The sequence below is a fragment of the Lampetra planeri genome, chromosome 27, assembly GCF_965212315.1.
Source record: "Lampetra planeri chromosome 27, kcLamPlan1.2.h2, whole genome shotgun sequence".
NCBI lineage: Eukaryota > Metazoa > Chordata > Hyperoartia > Petromyzontiformes > Petromyzontidae > Lampetra > Lampetra planeri.
The window spans coordinates 2,688,397-2,704,163 of NC_136133.1; the positions used below are offsets into that span (position 1 = coordinate 2,688,397).

A 15,767-nucleotide genomic window follows, 5' to 3' on the forward strand; every position below is an offset into this window, starting at 1 on the left:
CCCCCACTCATCACGTGACAGGCGGTGGTGCCCCCCCCCCCCACTGATCACGTGACCGCAAGTCCTCAACCTGATCTCGAAGGCCTCACACATCAGCTCACAGCGCGAGGGGGAATTCGTTTTAATTTCTTATTCCTTCACAAATATTCACAACAAAACCCTCCCCCACACCCACCCCCAGCGGTGTTTCTCAACAAGCCACGACAAACAAAGAAGGAGTCGTCGCGAGGTTTCGGCTGGGAGCGGCTCGGGGCTGATCGCGCCGGGCAGAGGCGGAACGACCCGGGGCGGGAGACGGAGCGAGCAAGCGGAGTCGAATTCCCTTCTACTTCGACTACTACACTACTGAGGTTATTATTAACGAGTCTTGTTCGCATTGTCAGCGGCGTTATTTGTAATTCTTAAGATCAGATCGCCGTCGTGTGAGCGGTCATTAATTTGTGTGTACAGTGCAGTGTACAGTGCAGGATACGCGTTCCTTATTGTTAACATTTGGGTTGTTCCGAGTTAAAACTCAGATTTAAAGCTTTCGTGACTGCGGGGATTCGTATTCTTGGTTCTTTCGGTAAAGTCACGTAGAAGGGAAATAATCAAATAATACAAATATAAAACAATAAAAAATCTCGCGACGTTTCGACTGCAACACAAGCAATCATCATCAGGTGTGAAATCCACAGCAAGAAAATTTGACAAAGTTCTGAGTTGTTTGGGGTGTTCCTCATCAATCGCCGTCGTAGCCTACGGGACAAGCTCTCGTCTTCCCTCGCTATCCTATCGGGAGGAGAGGGGGTGTTATGATTAATCATTAATTAACTATCGTTGCCGGTTAATCAATAAGCGTCCGCGTTTGTCACAATGTTAAGAGTGTAAAGTGCAATAGTCATGTTTCTGCTTATGATTCGTAATGTTACCGATCACCATCGTGTAGTAGTAGTGTACACTGCAGCAGCAGCGGCAGCCTTGTTTCGTGTTGTTACTAATTGTTAGCGTTCGTCGTTGGTACGCATTGATTATTGTCACATCCCACTACAACTGTAAAAAGTGTAATTCCTAATTCATAGTGTTCATCGTTATTTGTAATTATCATCATAGGCTATGGTACTCCAGTCCTGTTCCATCCTGAGTACGTATTTGTATTATTGACCATTAAACCTAGATCATCAGAGTGTATACAGCAGAATTATTCGTATGACCTTGCTAAATATTATTAGGGTTATTATTGTCAGTGTACATTACCGTCCTGATTTCCTGTTTAATTATAATTGCAAATCGTTAGTATTGTTATACGTATTTGAAACCTCCCCTCAATTTCATACCCTAGAGCAGCACCGACCTTGTTAATTTCCTCTTAGCGTTAATTACTACAGTACGATGATCGTACGTAAGTAAAGGTTTTGGGGTTGTAAATTTTATGGATTTACTCTCCAACACACCGGTGGGCTGAAGTAATTGGCATGTTTTGTCTCCGTGACGAACCTTCTTGGCTGTGTCGTATTGTGGAGGGTTACGACACATTTATTTTTACGCGATCTAACCCAACAACCTTTATTATGCATAATATTGGTCGCGAAAGCCTCCTATGTGTAAACCGTAATTGTTATGGACAGTTTTTCGCATTCGTCATTATGATCACCACCATCATCTAAAGTACTGTACATATGTGTTGCTCGTTAAACATTATGCCTTCCGAATCACCACCACCTTCAATCCATGTCGCATTCATCTATACAGCTCCATTCTATTCACTCAGAGTGTATCTACATTCAAAAAACCCTCAACACAATCGACAATACTGTGCACTTAAAATAGATAACAAGTAATAACAATCACCGTTTCGGGCATGGCCCTTCACAGTATACAACACCGGAGAGGCCTACGTCTTATATCAGCATCGCCATCTTCACGATCTTCAGTGTTTCGCATCTGTAGCTTCATCATCATCATCGTCGTCGTCGTCATAGGCCGAATCGAGGACTTCACCTTCAGCCGCAGTGGAGTCTCTGGTTGGTTTTGTTTCTTACCCTCAACTCCGTCCCCTCCTCTCTCTCTCACCCCTCTTCTCCCGCAGATCACCATGTCGGGCAAAGACCGTATCGACGTTTTCCCTTCCCGCATGTGAGTATTTGAGCTGCCTTTATCATTCCACTGCTGAATGAGGGCCTCCCCAATGCCGCGCGGGTCACGGGGTTTATTTGACCATACTTCACCGCGCTGGTCAGTGCGGGTCGATGAAGACGCTGAGCATAGACCCAGGCGCATAGGATCTCAGTACACAGTACGACAATTTATTCAGCCTCCCACCCCCTCTTGTGCCGTGCTGGCCTTCATAGGTACTCGCTAACAGCACTTTCCTCAACAGTATGTGAAGGCTATACGGGGGATCTTTGTGTTTGATGCAGGGCTCAGACGATCATGAAGGCGCGTCTGAAGGGAGCTCAGACGGGACGCAGCCTGCTGAAGAAGAAGGCCGACGCGCTCTCCATGCGCTTCCGACAGATCCTCAAGAAGATCATCGACGTGAGAGAGCGCACGTCATACGCGGAAACACGCTACGCCATAACACACCACCCTACGCAGAACCACGCCACCTTACACCATACCATGCCCTACAGTGGGACACTGTCACACCACATCATACCACATTACGTCTTGCCACATCATGACATGATAACGTGACACGCCACACCATGTTACATCACGCCACACCATGCGGTCAGTGCCTCTACACAATGTCACGCCGCACCATGCTACACCATACAATGTAGCAGCACTCCACCACAAACCCATGTCCACACTGCACTACCCACATCACATCGTGAAACGCAATTCCACAGGACGCCATATAGTTCCATGCACCGTGCCACATTGGGCCGTAACAAACCATGCAAGGCATGCGGTGCAACACCAAACTTCACCCTGCCACAACATACAAAAAAATGCCACAAGGCCCACTGTAATCCCAAGCCAAACCATGTCACACGTTGCACCATTAGCTTAAAAAAAATCAAAGTAAATTTAACAAATAAACTGGTGAAAAGTCACCACTCGCGTGCTTATCGCTAAAATAACCCAAACAACGATAAACGGGCTAATGTGGTTGTGTTTAATTTGGGGAGCAGATTTTGTACGTCTGGGGCTGCTCAACCTCCCAGTGGTTGCAATCTCCCTGAGTGAGCACGTGCTATCTTTATGCAATCAACAACTTTGCACAAATCAGTGCCAATGTGGGTGAGGGGCAGGTGCTATTTGCTGGTTGTGCTTTTGTGAACATTTAGTCTTCCAGGAATGCCATGAAAACAATCGCAGCGTCCTTAAAACTCGTGATAAAATAATAATGCATGGCCTCTTTTGTCCACGCACTGCTGGGTGAAAGCCTGCACGCGCTGTCATGGCGTTGGTGGTTGTTTAACCATACTAAATTGTGCTGGTCCATGTGGGTTTGTGAAGGTGGGGGGAGTACAGCCCCAGCAATTTATTTTGTTGCAACGCCATCTCATACTAACCACGGAGCCCCAGCAAACACGATGACAACTTGTTTGTGCATGGTGATCACACAGCCAAGCACCGTCCAGGCTGAAACCTGCTTAGCTTCCAAGATTGGACGATATTTGGTGTACTCTGGGTGATTTGGTCATAGGAACATGTATGTATGCAACATGATAATGAATAGAGGATATATGGGCTGGAAGGGTGAAAGGTTGACCTTTCAGCCACCAGGTATTCAAAGTCATTTTTTTTGTCCCCGAATGAAAATGCCACAACACCAACAGACTTGCACCGGTTTTCTGATCTTTATCACTCGGGCTTGGTTGCACATAACCACAGCGTTCAATGCTTGCCCAGATGTTGTACTATAGACGAAGCATTAACTCCAAGGAGCTCATTTGAAAAGCTCGATAAAGCATTTCTCAACACAGTAATGCGTATTATGAATACTCTTTGGTTCTTTCGGTAAAGTCACGGAGGTATAAAATAAATCGCGATGTTTCGGGCGCAACACAAGTGTCGGTCATCAGGTGTGAAAGCTTTCATTTAAGGCTGACGACGGACGCTTGTGTTGCGCCCGAAACGTCGTGATTTATTTTATTTTCTACCCACGTGACTTTACCGAAAGAACCAAAGAGTATGGATTCCTGCAGTCACGAAAGCTTCAAATCAAGATTTTATTATGAATACTTTCCAACTCGGGTTGAAAGCAATTCTGCATTCTCTGTTCGTCAGTTTGTCTGTTCTGTCTGTAAACGAATCGGGTGACCTGAGTTCGATTTCCACTCGTGACCAATAACAGTGGAGAATGTTTTAACTAATTGTGGGTCTCCTCTAGGTCGACTCGGCCTTAAATTAGTAACTAGTGCGGTGTGTAAATATCAGCCCTGGGGAGACAAATGCGGCCACCCTCTTCCTCGTGTAACCAAGCCGGCTTTCATAGGTGCTATCTAACAGCCCTTACCCCAACAGCAGGGTCGGATTATCCTAGTAGCAAAAGTAGCACTTTCAAGGGCCCCGCGCTAAATGCTTTCAAGCTATCAATTCTGGTTCCGTGATTCTGCACTTGCTCTATTACTATAGTACGATACCGCCTTCAACTTTTATGAACGACTGGTTGTTTAAGGTTAGCGATGTCGTATTATCTGGCCGTATAACAAATGAAAAAATGCAATTACTTTACGCAAGTTAAACAATTTAATGTGTTTTTTTTATTTGGAGGCCCTTTATAACAACGTATGCTACAGGCCCCGCACTAGCTTAATCTGGCACTGCCCAACAATCTGTTGGGCTATGGGTTAAAGGCTATACGTGGGTCTTTGTCTTTGTTTACACCAGACCAAGATGCTGATGGGTGACGTCATGAGGGAGGCTGCCTTCTCTTTGGCTGAGGCCAAATTCACTGCTGGTGACTTCAGGTAAGGGACCGCGGATATTTGCTGGAGTGGGAGATATCGGTAGGCGGGTGTCAGAAGCGGATTTGTTTGGCCAACGTTTTGCTCTGCAGCCATCCGATATTTTGCCACGATTCAGGGTCGCAATTCGATTCCACAATAAATCGACATACTTTGTCTCGTTGGTATTATTTTTCTTAGTATTAACATTGCATTGCGGTGGTTGTCCCACCTGATAACAATTGCTTGTGTTGCGATCAAAACATCGTGATCTGTTATTTTTGTACCTACGTGACTTTACCGAAAGAACCAAAGAGTATGGATTCCTGCAGTCACGAAAGCTTCAAATCAAGATTGTATTGCTGTTGCTCCTGTTATCGCTCTATTGATTGTATTGTGTTAGATGTTTTGTATTGCTGTATAACCGTCTGATGTAGGTCTCGTTTTAATCGACTGCCGACTCTACAGTCGGACTTTTAAGTTGAAAGAAACTCTAGTTGGCCAAGAGAAGTTGTGTTTCCATAATTTGCCGAGATTCTTGAGTCATCAAGTGAGTAGGGCAGTTGTTTGTACTAAAGTTACGTGGCTCACGGAAGCACAGTGCTTAATCAATATTTTTGGGTTAAATAATGTCCAAGTGAGATGAGAATATAACTGCAACTGGATCCAAGTCATCTGTATTAATTTTGTGTAATCCCTCCCCCTTCTTAACATGTACACACACGCACTCATGCATGCACACACGTACTTGTACACACGTACGCACATGCACATGTGCACGCGCACCCATGTACACAGCACGACCGTAATCCAGAACGTCAACCGGGCGCAGGTGAAGGTGAAAGCCAAGAAGGATAATGTGGCCGGTATGAGCAACGATAACTCTGAGTTATCCGTGTGTCGATTGTTCAGGTTGTGGATTAACCGTGCTTGTGAAGAAAAATAAGATGCAGTAAAACCTTGGATTGCGAGTAACTTGGTCTGCGAGTGTTTTGCAAGACGAGCAAACATTTTAAATAAATATAAATTTGATAAACGAGCGAAGTCTTGCAATACGAGTAGTACGTGTATACGCTTTGTCTGCCAAGCGTCACGTGATCACACCTGATATACGAGTGCTTTGGATTACAAACACGTTTCTGGAACGAATTATGCTCGCAATCCAAGGTTTTACTGTATATACTAAATATATTATTCCATGCTCATTCATTCTCGTTGACATGCACCGATCAGCTATTAACTGTTCTCGACTCGGGACTTTAAGAAACGGTTTTAAAAGCATCATTTGGGAATACTGCCGTTGGCAGTGGTGCACAAACATCAGTAACAAAATACTCCCAACACATTCGTCAATATGACTACCTTAACACAAAAAAGTATACACATAATAGGTGACATTTTGGGCAATGGGCCTTCTACACGGCACAAATAGAGGCCAGAGAGGAGTTTTTATTCCCGCATAGAAAAAAAACAGATGAGGTATTCTCCATCTTCACCCCACATTCTACATATGTAAAATATAAATACGACTTATAACCTAATTTACATACATTTTGGATTATCCGTGATGTTTTATCTGAACCGTTGCTCCCTCCCTCCCGCCCCCCCCCCCCCCCCCATTACTCTGAATAATCAAGAGTTTACTATATCCATGGCTTTATTGCAGCAGCTTTGACGGTATAAAAATGAAAATGCAGTTTCTAATGCGCACAATATTTTATGGACATAAATTATAATTGAGGTAGATTTTTTTCTTTTAACGATTCTTGATTTGTGACGATCCTTTTGTAAGGTGGGCGGATCTTTACACCTATTAATACTGATGTTAATTGGTATTTAAACCAAGACTGGGACTCACTTGGGTTAACTTGGCCTAAAATTAGTAGTTGCTGATGCAGTAGAGTGGTTGGCTCCCAATCTCGAATTGTGTCAGCTCTGATCTGAATAACTAAGAGGGGGTGAATTGTTATGCAGCTCATGCAGCTCATTGTTACTTGTCTAAGAGTTCATAGATATGTCACTTGTGTATTCAAAACCCAGGCTCCCGGCAGTGCCAATCTTTACGATCTCCGAGTCACCCAGCTGCCTCGGTTTCATGGCTATTACCACCGGGTGCATGTGGGCCTGGCTGGACGCGTGTTGCTCGTTGTCTCTGTGTGATTGTCCGTGACCTGACCTCTGTGACCCCCAGGTGTGACCCTGCCTGTGTTCGAGCACTACAGCGAGGGGGGAGACAGTGAGTGGCTCAACCACGTCGCAAATGTGGCGCTCACACGTGCGCACACCGCTCGGTGGCTCCTACTGCCGACCGCTCGCCTATATATGTGGACTGCGTCTGCTGTATCTTGCCGCTCGCTTCAGAAATCATGATGCAATGCATTGTTTTCCGTGAAAGCAATATCCAAAATACTGCTGCTCAATTCCTCGCCTGCATCCGTAGCTTCGACCACGTAACTCCAATACAAATCCCTGTTCAACTTTAATATCATACTCGCTCCCTTCCTCTTGGTACTGACAAATCAAGGTCCCATAGATCTCTTCAAGATCCCCAACGAACTCATCTCTGCCGACCTTTCCCCTCTCATCTCACTCTATTCTCATCTACACACTCTCCTACCCCTCTCCTCTCTTCTCACTATACTCCCTTCCACACATACTGCCTCTCTCCTCTTCTATCCATACACACGCTACGCTCCAGCAACCAGGGCTTTCTGACGGAGCTCCGAGTTGTGCGGTGTTGCACTGAGGAGCCCCGTTGCTTGCGTGTGCTGTTCACTGACTGGGGCGGGGCGGGCGCTGTGATCTCCGTGCGCAGGCTATGAGCTCACCGGGCTGGCACGGGGCGGGGAGCAGCTGGCCAAGCTGAAGAAAAATTACGGCAAGGCCGTGGAGCTGCTCATAGAACTCGCCTCGCTGCAGGTACAAGATGGAGATCCGCACTGTGTGTAGCCTTTATAAACTGTTAATGCAAGCGCTGTTATTAAGGACGGCATGGCAAATGAGCACTTAGTGGGGTCAGTACTTGGATCACCTTTGTTCCAAACCCAGTATGAATGATGCTGATGTGATGTTTGTAATGTTATTGACATCACATCGAGCATCAACGCAACACCAAATGCTACTCAATTCAGACTTTATTTAATGTTTATTTTGTTTAACGAGGTGATAAGTCTAATTTTCAAGAGCGACTTTGGGCGTTAGTAGGAGGGTGGTGATTGCAATGTATAGTTCCATTTTGAGGAATTTGGCAAATTTGGATCCTAACGCCAGCACACAATGGCCTACTGTTGCAATTGACATCAGGGGATCCTTTAATGCCCATGTTTATCACACTCGTAGTAATAATTATCAGGGCGACTGCTGGATTAAAACTCTAAACCTCCGGCATTCATTGGTGAATGCTCTGCCGTTAGGACACGCCACCAGCTTGTTTCAAGGTGTGATATAAGATAATTAAAAATATCGGCTTCAAGGACCCTGGGAGACACCGATGCCTTGTCCGAGCCAGTGGACTACGACGGACGACGACGACGATGGCGAAAATCAAAACTTTGTTTTTCTTGGCAGACTTCGTTTGTCACACTGGACGAGGCCATCAAGATCACGAACCGGAGGGTGAACGCTATCGAGCACGGTGAGAGCCTCGGCGGCGAGGGTCTGGCTCACCGCCCAGCACGGCTGGGGGAACCCACGTGCCCCACAAGCCAGAACAACGGGCCACGACACTTTGTTTCCCCCGGCTCCCAGCCACACGAGGCCTGCCACTTACACAACAGCCAGCAATCCATCACTGCATGCACCTTAGTTGTACTTATCGGCTACTAGAGGGGCATATTTACAACCTGGCAGCGCCACCAGAGTTTCATCAGGCACCTAATAGGACTGATCAAAACACAATCCCCACTATCCTGGCAAACCTGCGGCTGCTGAACTTGTGACAGAGCAAGGTGGACGACTCGTGCTGTCTGTGTGTGCGTGCGCGTCTGCTGCACCCGCAGTGATCATCCCTCGAATTGAGCGCACGCTCGCCTACATCATCTCCGAGCTGGACGAGCGTGAGAGAGAAGAATTCTACCGGTGAGGTCACCCCCCCCCCTTCTCCCTCAACGAAGGGTCGGCAAACCTGCGGTTCCGGAGCCGCATGCGGCTCATTAAAGGATTTCTTCGTGACGTTATTTATTAAGGACCACCACCGTCCCGTATTCACCACTTGCATTGCGGCTCTTGAAATAGTTTTGCACACAATTTGAAAAAAATGTCTCGTTATTTTGACTGCGAGACCCCTCTCCCCGACATTTATCTACCTCCACTCACGCTATTGTATTCCTTCCCTCTTACCGCCCTTCTTTCCTCCCTCTATTCATCTTTCTCCCTCACGTTTGTCTGCGCTCCAGACTCAAGAAAATCCAGGAGAAGAAGAAAATCCTGAAGGCGAAGGAGGAGAAGCTGAGGGAGGCGCGTCGCACAGCCGGCGAGCAGGAAGTGGCCAGCATGCTGGACGAGCAGAGGGACGAGGACCTGCTCTTCGACTGACGACACCGCCCCCCCCCCCCCCGGCCCGTGCCCTGTCCCGCTACAAGCCCGCTGAGCCAGCAAGCACGCGAGCCTGCCACACCTCCACTTCAGCGAACACACACACACACGCTTGCACACACGCTTACACACACACACGCTTACACACACACACACGCTTAAACACACGCTTACACACACACACACACACGCTTACACACACACACGCTTACACACACACACACTTGCACACACACACGCTTGCACACACACGCTTGCACACACACACTTGCACACACACGCTTGCACACACACGCTGACACACACGCTTGCACACACACACGCTTGCACACAACAACCGCCATTCGCCACTAAGTGGCGGTGACGTCACCACGACGCTTGTGCCAGGCCATGTGCACCTTGAGACCACGTGAAGTGTCGAACGCCCGCGTGTGTGCTTACACACATACACACATGCTTACACACACATGCTTACACACACGCACCCAGTGCTGTCCAATACTTCCCAACTAAGCCTGAAAGGCTCAATGTATTTGTTCTGTCCGTTGGTAGCAGGGCCGATGGGGGGTGGAAGGGGGGTTAATAACTCGCGTAAATAGATGATCCAATATAAATTTTAATTGAGCACAAAAGTGTTGCTTTTAAGAGACTCAGCCTAACAATTGTGCTGCTGTTGTTAGAGACTTGCCCTTCAGAAAGTGACACATCATAGGTTGCTCGACTTGGCATTTCAACCCAGCACTGAGCCTTGTTGAGCAAGGCAATGTCATAGGTTGGCCCGTCTTATGAGCGGGACATTTCTTTCATAACGTTGAGCAGATTTACATGTGAGCAAGCTGAACAATTTTTAGCGTCGACTAAAAATTATGACCTGTTCACACATGCACGCATACACAAACTTATACACAAAACACACTCTCGTCACAACGCATTTTGGTCGAATATCTGTTCAGCATGCAGCGTGTGCTGCGCAAAATACTGGGAAATCGTTAAACTTAAAAATAATTATAAGCCCTGAATATGCATGTTCAGTGCGGAATGGGCAAGGTCTACTGATGGGGCGGGTGGCATTTTAAATTGCTGTGTTAACAGCAAGTGTGGATATTGTGTTTGGTCATTTCGTAGCCCTTGTTCCTCCAGATCGGGGTTGGTGAGGGAGGGGAGGAGGGTGGAACGTTAACTTTACCAATGGATGAAAATGAATCGATACCTTCAGCAGCGGGATGTCTGTGAACAAACACCAGTGGACGCGCGTGTCTAAACGAGTATGAAGAGACTTTCGCAGTTGACTTGAGCACTAAAAATTTGAAAGTGTTTCCAGCTTGAAACTATTCTATTGATTAGTGCGGCGAAGATACAATAATGAATGTTGTTTGCTAGCCCTTTCATGATGAGACCTCGTGTGGTTGTGGAGCCGTAGGTTCCCAGCCACTGCTCTGGATGTGAACAGTGGCATCACGTGCTGCAAAAAAAACAGGTTTCGTCCGTTTGCTTTGTCAAGTTCTGTCGAGTTCTGTGCCAGTTTAGTCTCGCCTTGTGATTGTACCGTGTTGATATTAGCAACAACAATATATAAACAATAAATTATGTTGCCTGACCCCCACCCCCTACAGCCATGGTGTCGCACTTTGTTGAATACCCTTGGCTGGAGACAAGAAATGCAGTCCTTTACTCTTGTCTACCATGTACAAACAGGTTGTCACAGGCTGCTGTTACTGGTAGGAACCTCTGGTTACACCAGCCCACAAGGGATTAGTGTGTCCGTCCGTCGTGCAGGGAGGTTGGGGCTGGGTGGGGAGGCGAGGGTGGGGAGACGAGGGTGGGAGGGGGGGGAGGCGAGGGTGGGAGGGGGGGGGAGGCGAGGGTGGGAGGGGGGGGAGGCGAGGGTGGGAGGGGGGGGGAGGCGAGGGTGGGAGGGGGGGGAGGCGAGGGTGGGAGGGGGGGGAGGCGAGGGGGGGGGAGGCGAGGGGGGGGAGGCGAGGGGGGGGAGGCGAGGGTGGGAGGCGAGGGGGGGAGGCGAGGGGGCTGGGTGGGGAGGGGCTAGTTACCCCGTGGTGCCCTTGTAAAACTCAACGTTTAACCTACTCACGCCGGCTTGTGCCTGCCCTCAGTCGGGCATATTTGTGGAATACAACGTTCTTACCAGCTCCCTCCGCAGGAATGTATTTTGGTGGCTATATCTTGGGAAGTGGAGAGCAGTGCAGGGCTAGATCAGAGGGTAAGGCCACAGAAAATGGTGGGGCCAAAGGATGTTGGAGAGATTGGGAATTGAAGATGGTGCAAAGGCATGGGCTCTGCCCCTCTTAACAGATTGTGAAAACAGCACCACTCGGTCTACTAAGCCGAGGCCTCAAAAGTCACCGCCAATTCAGGATCCTGCGCTATAATCCACCTACGCCAACCATGGGTGGAAAAAACCCGATTTTTCCAGCGGCAGGCATCGGGTTTCTTTTTTTAGAACCAATTAAACCGAATTTCTCCAAATCTCAGATCGAGTTTAATATAAAAGACAATTAAACCCGATTGAAATAAGTATAAGCCGTAAAAACTAAGTTTTTCACTATAAATCCTTTATATGCGTGGCAGCGAACTTAATATAAAGGATTTAAAAATATATTCGCCTGTGGAGGACGCGGGGATCGATCCCGCGACCTTTGGCATGGGAAGCAAGGGCGCTACCAACTGCGCTACTCCGCCACAGCCTGTGGAGGGGTTACGCTCTGGGCTCTTACACTCTGACGTTCAGCCAAAGCCATGAATGCGTTCTATTTGAATATATGTAAAATATTTTTTTTTTGCCTAAAAAGTGTCAAATTTTGGGAATTTTTTTTCACGAACAATAATTGTCTGGCACAACGAGTATGTGTGGAAAATGTCAGCTCGATTGGATCACGGGAAGTGGGTTAAAAAACGACCGAAAGATTTGCACGGTCCAAAGCAAGCAAGCACGCAAGCAAGCACGCGAACTTAATATAAAGGATTTTAAAAACCCGACTGTGCCACCCTTGACGCCAACTGACACTACCGCTCCATATTGCGAATGCCCTCAAACGCGTTGCATTGCTTCCCCTACCCAATCATAACTTTGGTTGGTTTCTGGGCATTCGGGGGGGGGGCGGCTTCTCTTGACATGCAAAGGGTTTGATGCATGCTGATTTTATTTTAAAATGTCTTATTACTCAATATTCCATACTGTAAATATTACATTCCAAACTGATTTTTTATCTCATGATACCAAAAGCTAATTTGGGAGATGAATTTTTTTTTATTTTTTTCATTAAATGGGGGAAAATGTTTAAACATACCCAATGACACTGGGAATATCCACAGACTTGTATGACGAAATACAGCAGGATTTACGTTTATTCAATATATGAAGCAACACTTTTCAACCAAAGCCGTAACAAGTGATGACCACATTTGGCCTAATTTATTTTGTATCCATTCGAACCAGGATTGCCCACGGTGAATGCATTTTTTTTTACGAAGATTGACTGCAAATAAACACGAGTTCGTCTATTTTACCGAGTACCACGACCCTCGGGAAACAGTTTTTATTATTTATATGGAAGCAACAGCAAAAATAATTGGGCCGAGCATGGCACAGTGGTTCTCTCACTGCGCTTTGAATCGAGCGACACGCGTTCTCTTGCCGGCTATTTGCAACATAAGTGGCGAGCAATATCTAAACCGGTCCTCCAACTTGCTGAAGAGTGGTCAAACAATCCCCATGGCCCACACAGCCTTCGTTCAGCAGTGGAATGGGAAGAAAATGGATGTAATTTATGAAATACTCCTACTACACAAACATGGGTGGTGCAGGATTGGAAAGTTCTCTTCGCAGTTTTGAAGGCAGTGGGGGAGGTTGGATGAATTTAATAAATACCACTAGTAAAACAGTTGTCATCCCAAGGGAAATTAGCAGCCCAGGCTCATTTGAGCCTTCAGCTGATTTTAACAAAACGAACTTCTAGACGAGATGAAAATTAGGCATCTCGCCATCAGATATGGCTATTCCTACTCGCAACTCAGCACACGTTTGCTGGCTCGTCACGGGGGCCACAATGCTCCAACTATACGGACGTCTGCACTCAAGTCTCGTACTCGACCGTAGAACCCCATGCACCGCACGCCTGACTGGGGTCGGTCATACACCGAGCTAGTTGACATGCAGCTACATTCCACAACGCACATCATCTCAGGCACTGTTCAACCAACTCTACTTCTTTGGCTGCCAGTTCTGAGCAACGTCACTCCTCTGCACGCGACTGGCAAGCTACGGATGAAGATTCGCGTCTGACGTACGTCAAATATCTGCAGCCCGCCAAATGCCCTGTATATTACAAAGGCACCCACTGTGGACCAACCTTGCCACGCCAGGACGTGCAAGCGGTCATTGTGATGCGAGTGGTTCTTATCGTCAACTAGGAACCAATTCCTCGTGGACGCATGCGATCCGCCCCGCCTGGTTTGATCTTCCAACGCCTCGACTCGGCCCTGCTCAACAGGCTTTCCCGAACTGGCCAAGGCCTCGCGTGTTTGGCAAACCTGCACGGGCGAGGCCTGTGTGCAGCAAACCTGCACGGGTGAGGTTTACGTGACAACTCGACCTGTGGCCGTGGTGCAAGACAGACGGTGACGCTGCACGTTGTTAAAGACCGTGCGTCTGTTAACGAAGCTTTAGAGGCGGTCTGAGGACGACACGGCATTCTTCAAATAATGAAGACGCTGCCTGGCTCAGCGCAAACACAATCACGCTAAAGAAATAATTATCACTGGTAATCTAACGTACAAGTATTGATCTACAACCAACCTTTAGATCGTAAATGTTCCCTTTCCCAACGTAGATAATTCCAGCAACAATTATAATGTATATAGCATCTAAATGGAATAAGTATCTGGAGGTGCTTTCCTAAAAAAAATAAATAGGAAGGGGGTGAGGGAAAGAGTGGTTAGATCAAGGGGTACATTGGGGGAGGGGAGATAGGTACACCGTGGCACAGCCTTTGATAAAGCAATCGGGGGCCCAGCACCAATAAGAGCCCCAGGGACAGCCGGGGCAGAGAGGGCAGCACCAACGAGCCCCTAGGGCAATCTCGAGGAGCCTGAAGCCCTTCAATGAGTCCCAGACATGCTCTACCTGGAGATTATTCAGCTTCCCATACATCTGGTGGACACTCCGATGAACACGCAACTCGCAATTGGATGACTGTACGGTGGGGAGGGGGGAGAGGGGTCAACATACTATTCCTCCAGGATCGACAAGATGAGTATCAATTTGTGTGAGCTCAAGAGTGTCCGTCCTCCGGCCCACGTGGTAGAAATATTGAGTTTCCACCCCTCAAGGCCACCATTAGAGATGAATTCAGCCTCATGTTATTTCAGCAAAGAGACAGGCTTTCCATGTCATGAAAAGAGAACATCATTAAGACAATTTATGGTGATGAAAATGACTAAGCTCGTGGTTAAACAAAACAACAAAAAACGCACAGAAATATCTCTCGGATGCATTTTCGGTTTTGTACTGCGTGTCATTCGGCAGAATGTCCGAAACTGCGCTCCACGTGCTGGGAGCTTCTGGAGCAAAACGTTGGACATCATGACAAACAACATGCGGTACAACCCGAAAACACAAAGAGTTGTACAGCACAACCAATACAAATCTACGCGGTAGTAATAACACAAAAATGCTTTCCACGTTACCGGATATTTGGCAAATTGTTTAAATCATTTTCTTGAACTTAACAGCATCCCACGACAACTGATAAACAAATCCTTATTCAAAACACTCTGTTTAGCGTTGACTGTCCATGGCCTCTTGTCTGTCGGCTTCCCTTGTGGTGCTGACGCGAGAGCATTCCACCTTGCGGAGGCGACGCTGCCCCTTTAGGCGGCCGAACCGTGAGTGTCAAAATGTCCCTGTGGGCTCGAACAGTCTCCAAAACCAACGACGAACTTTGAACAAAAAAAAACCCATCGCCTCCAGCAACGCAGAGACATTTTCTTCAACCTATCGCAGGAGTGGCATAAATCTTCATTCTCTGAAATGCCAACGTCATCCTTTCATTTGTAAATGTTTCTCATGTCCCGTCAGGAGAGAATCATGCACTTACTTAAAGACGCAACCTTAAAAAAAACCGAGTGGGCTCCATAGTTTGTGGAAACATGCCGGGGCTGTGTATCACGGGCCGCCCTACACGAGTTTCAACATTCAATAATGAGGGAAAATAATAATTTTTAAGTCACAGCTACACAACTTTCGATGTTTACAGCGCCCTCCAGTGGCATCACGCTCTACGTCTACGTCGCACCATGCGATTCTCAGCGAGGAGCGGTTTCCACGTGAAGCCTATG

The 15,767-nt window shown here is 47.2% G+C and overlaps 1 protein-coding gene across 3 annotated transcripts; it reads left to right on the plus strand.

Annotated features, from left to right (window-relative positions):
* On the plus strand, positions 1-11,016 carry ATP6V1D (ATPase H+ transporting V1 subunit D). 3 transcript variants are annotated; one of them, XM_078607220.1, is made up of 10 exons: positions 1-350; positions 2,069-2,115; positions 2,400-2,517; positions 4,825-4,904; positions 5,679-5,746; positions 7,072-7,116; positions 7,696-7,799; positions 8,448-8,514; positions 8,879-8,957; positions 9,275-11,016. In XM_078607220.1, the coding sequence occupies exons 2-10, from the start codon at positions 2,075-2,077 to the stop codon at positions 9,411-9,413; spliced, it is 741 nt and encodes a 246-aa protein (XP_078463346.1). In that variant the 5' UTR covers positions 1-350; positions 2,069-2,074; the 3' UTR covers positions 9,414-11,016. The 3 variants fall into 3 exon arrangements, with proteins under 3 accessions (XP_078463346.1, XP_078463348.1, XP_078463347.1); XM_078607221.1 differs by having other exon boundaries at positions 316-662; XM_078607222.1 differs by lacking the exon at positions 9,275-11,016 and having other exon boundaries at positions 261-350; positions 8,879-8,961.
* Positions 11,017-15,767: the final 4,751 nt, after the last annotated feature.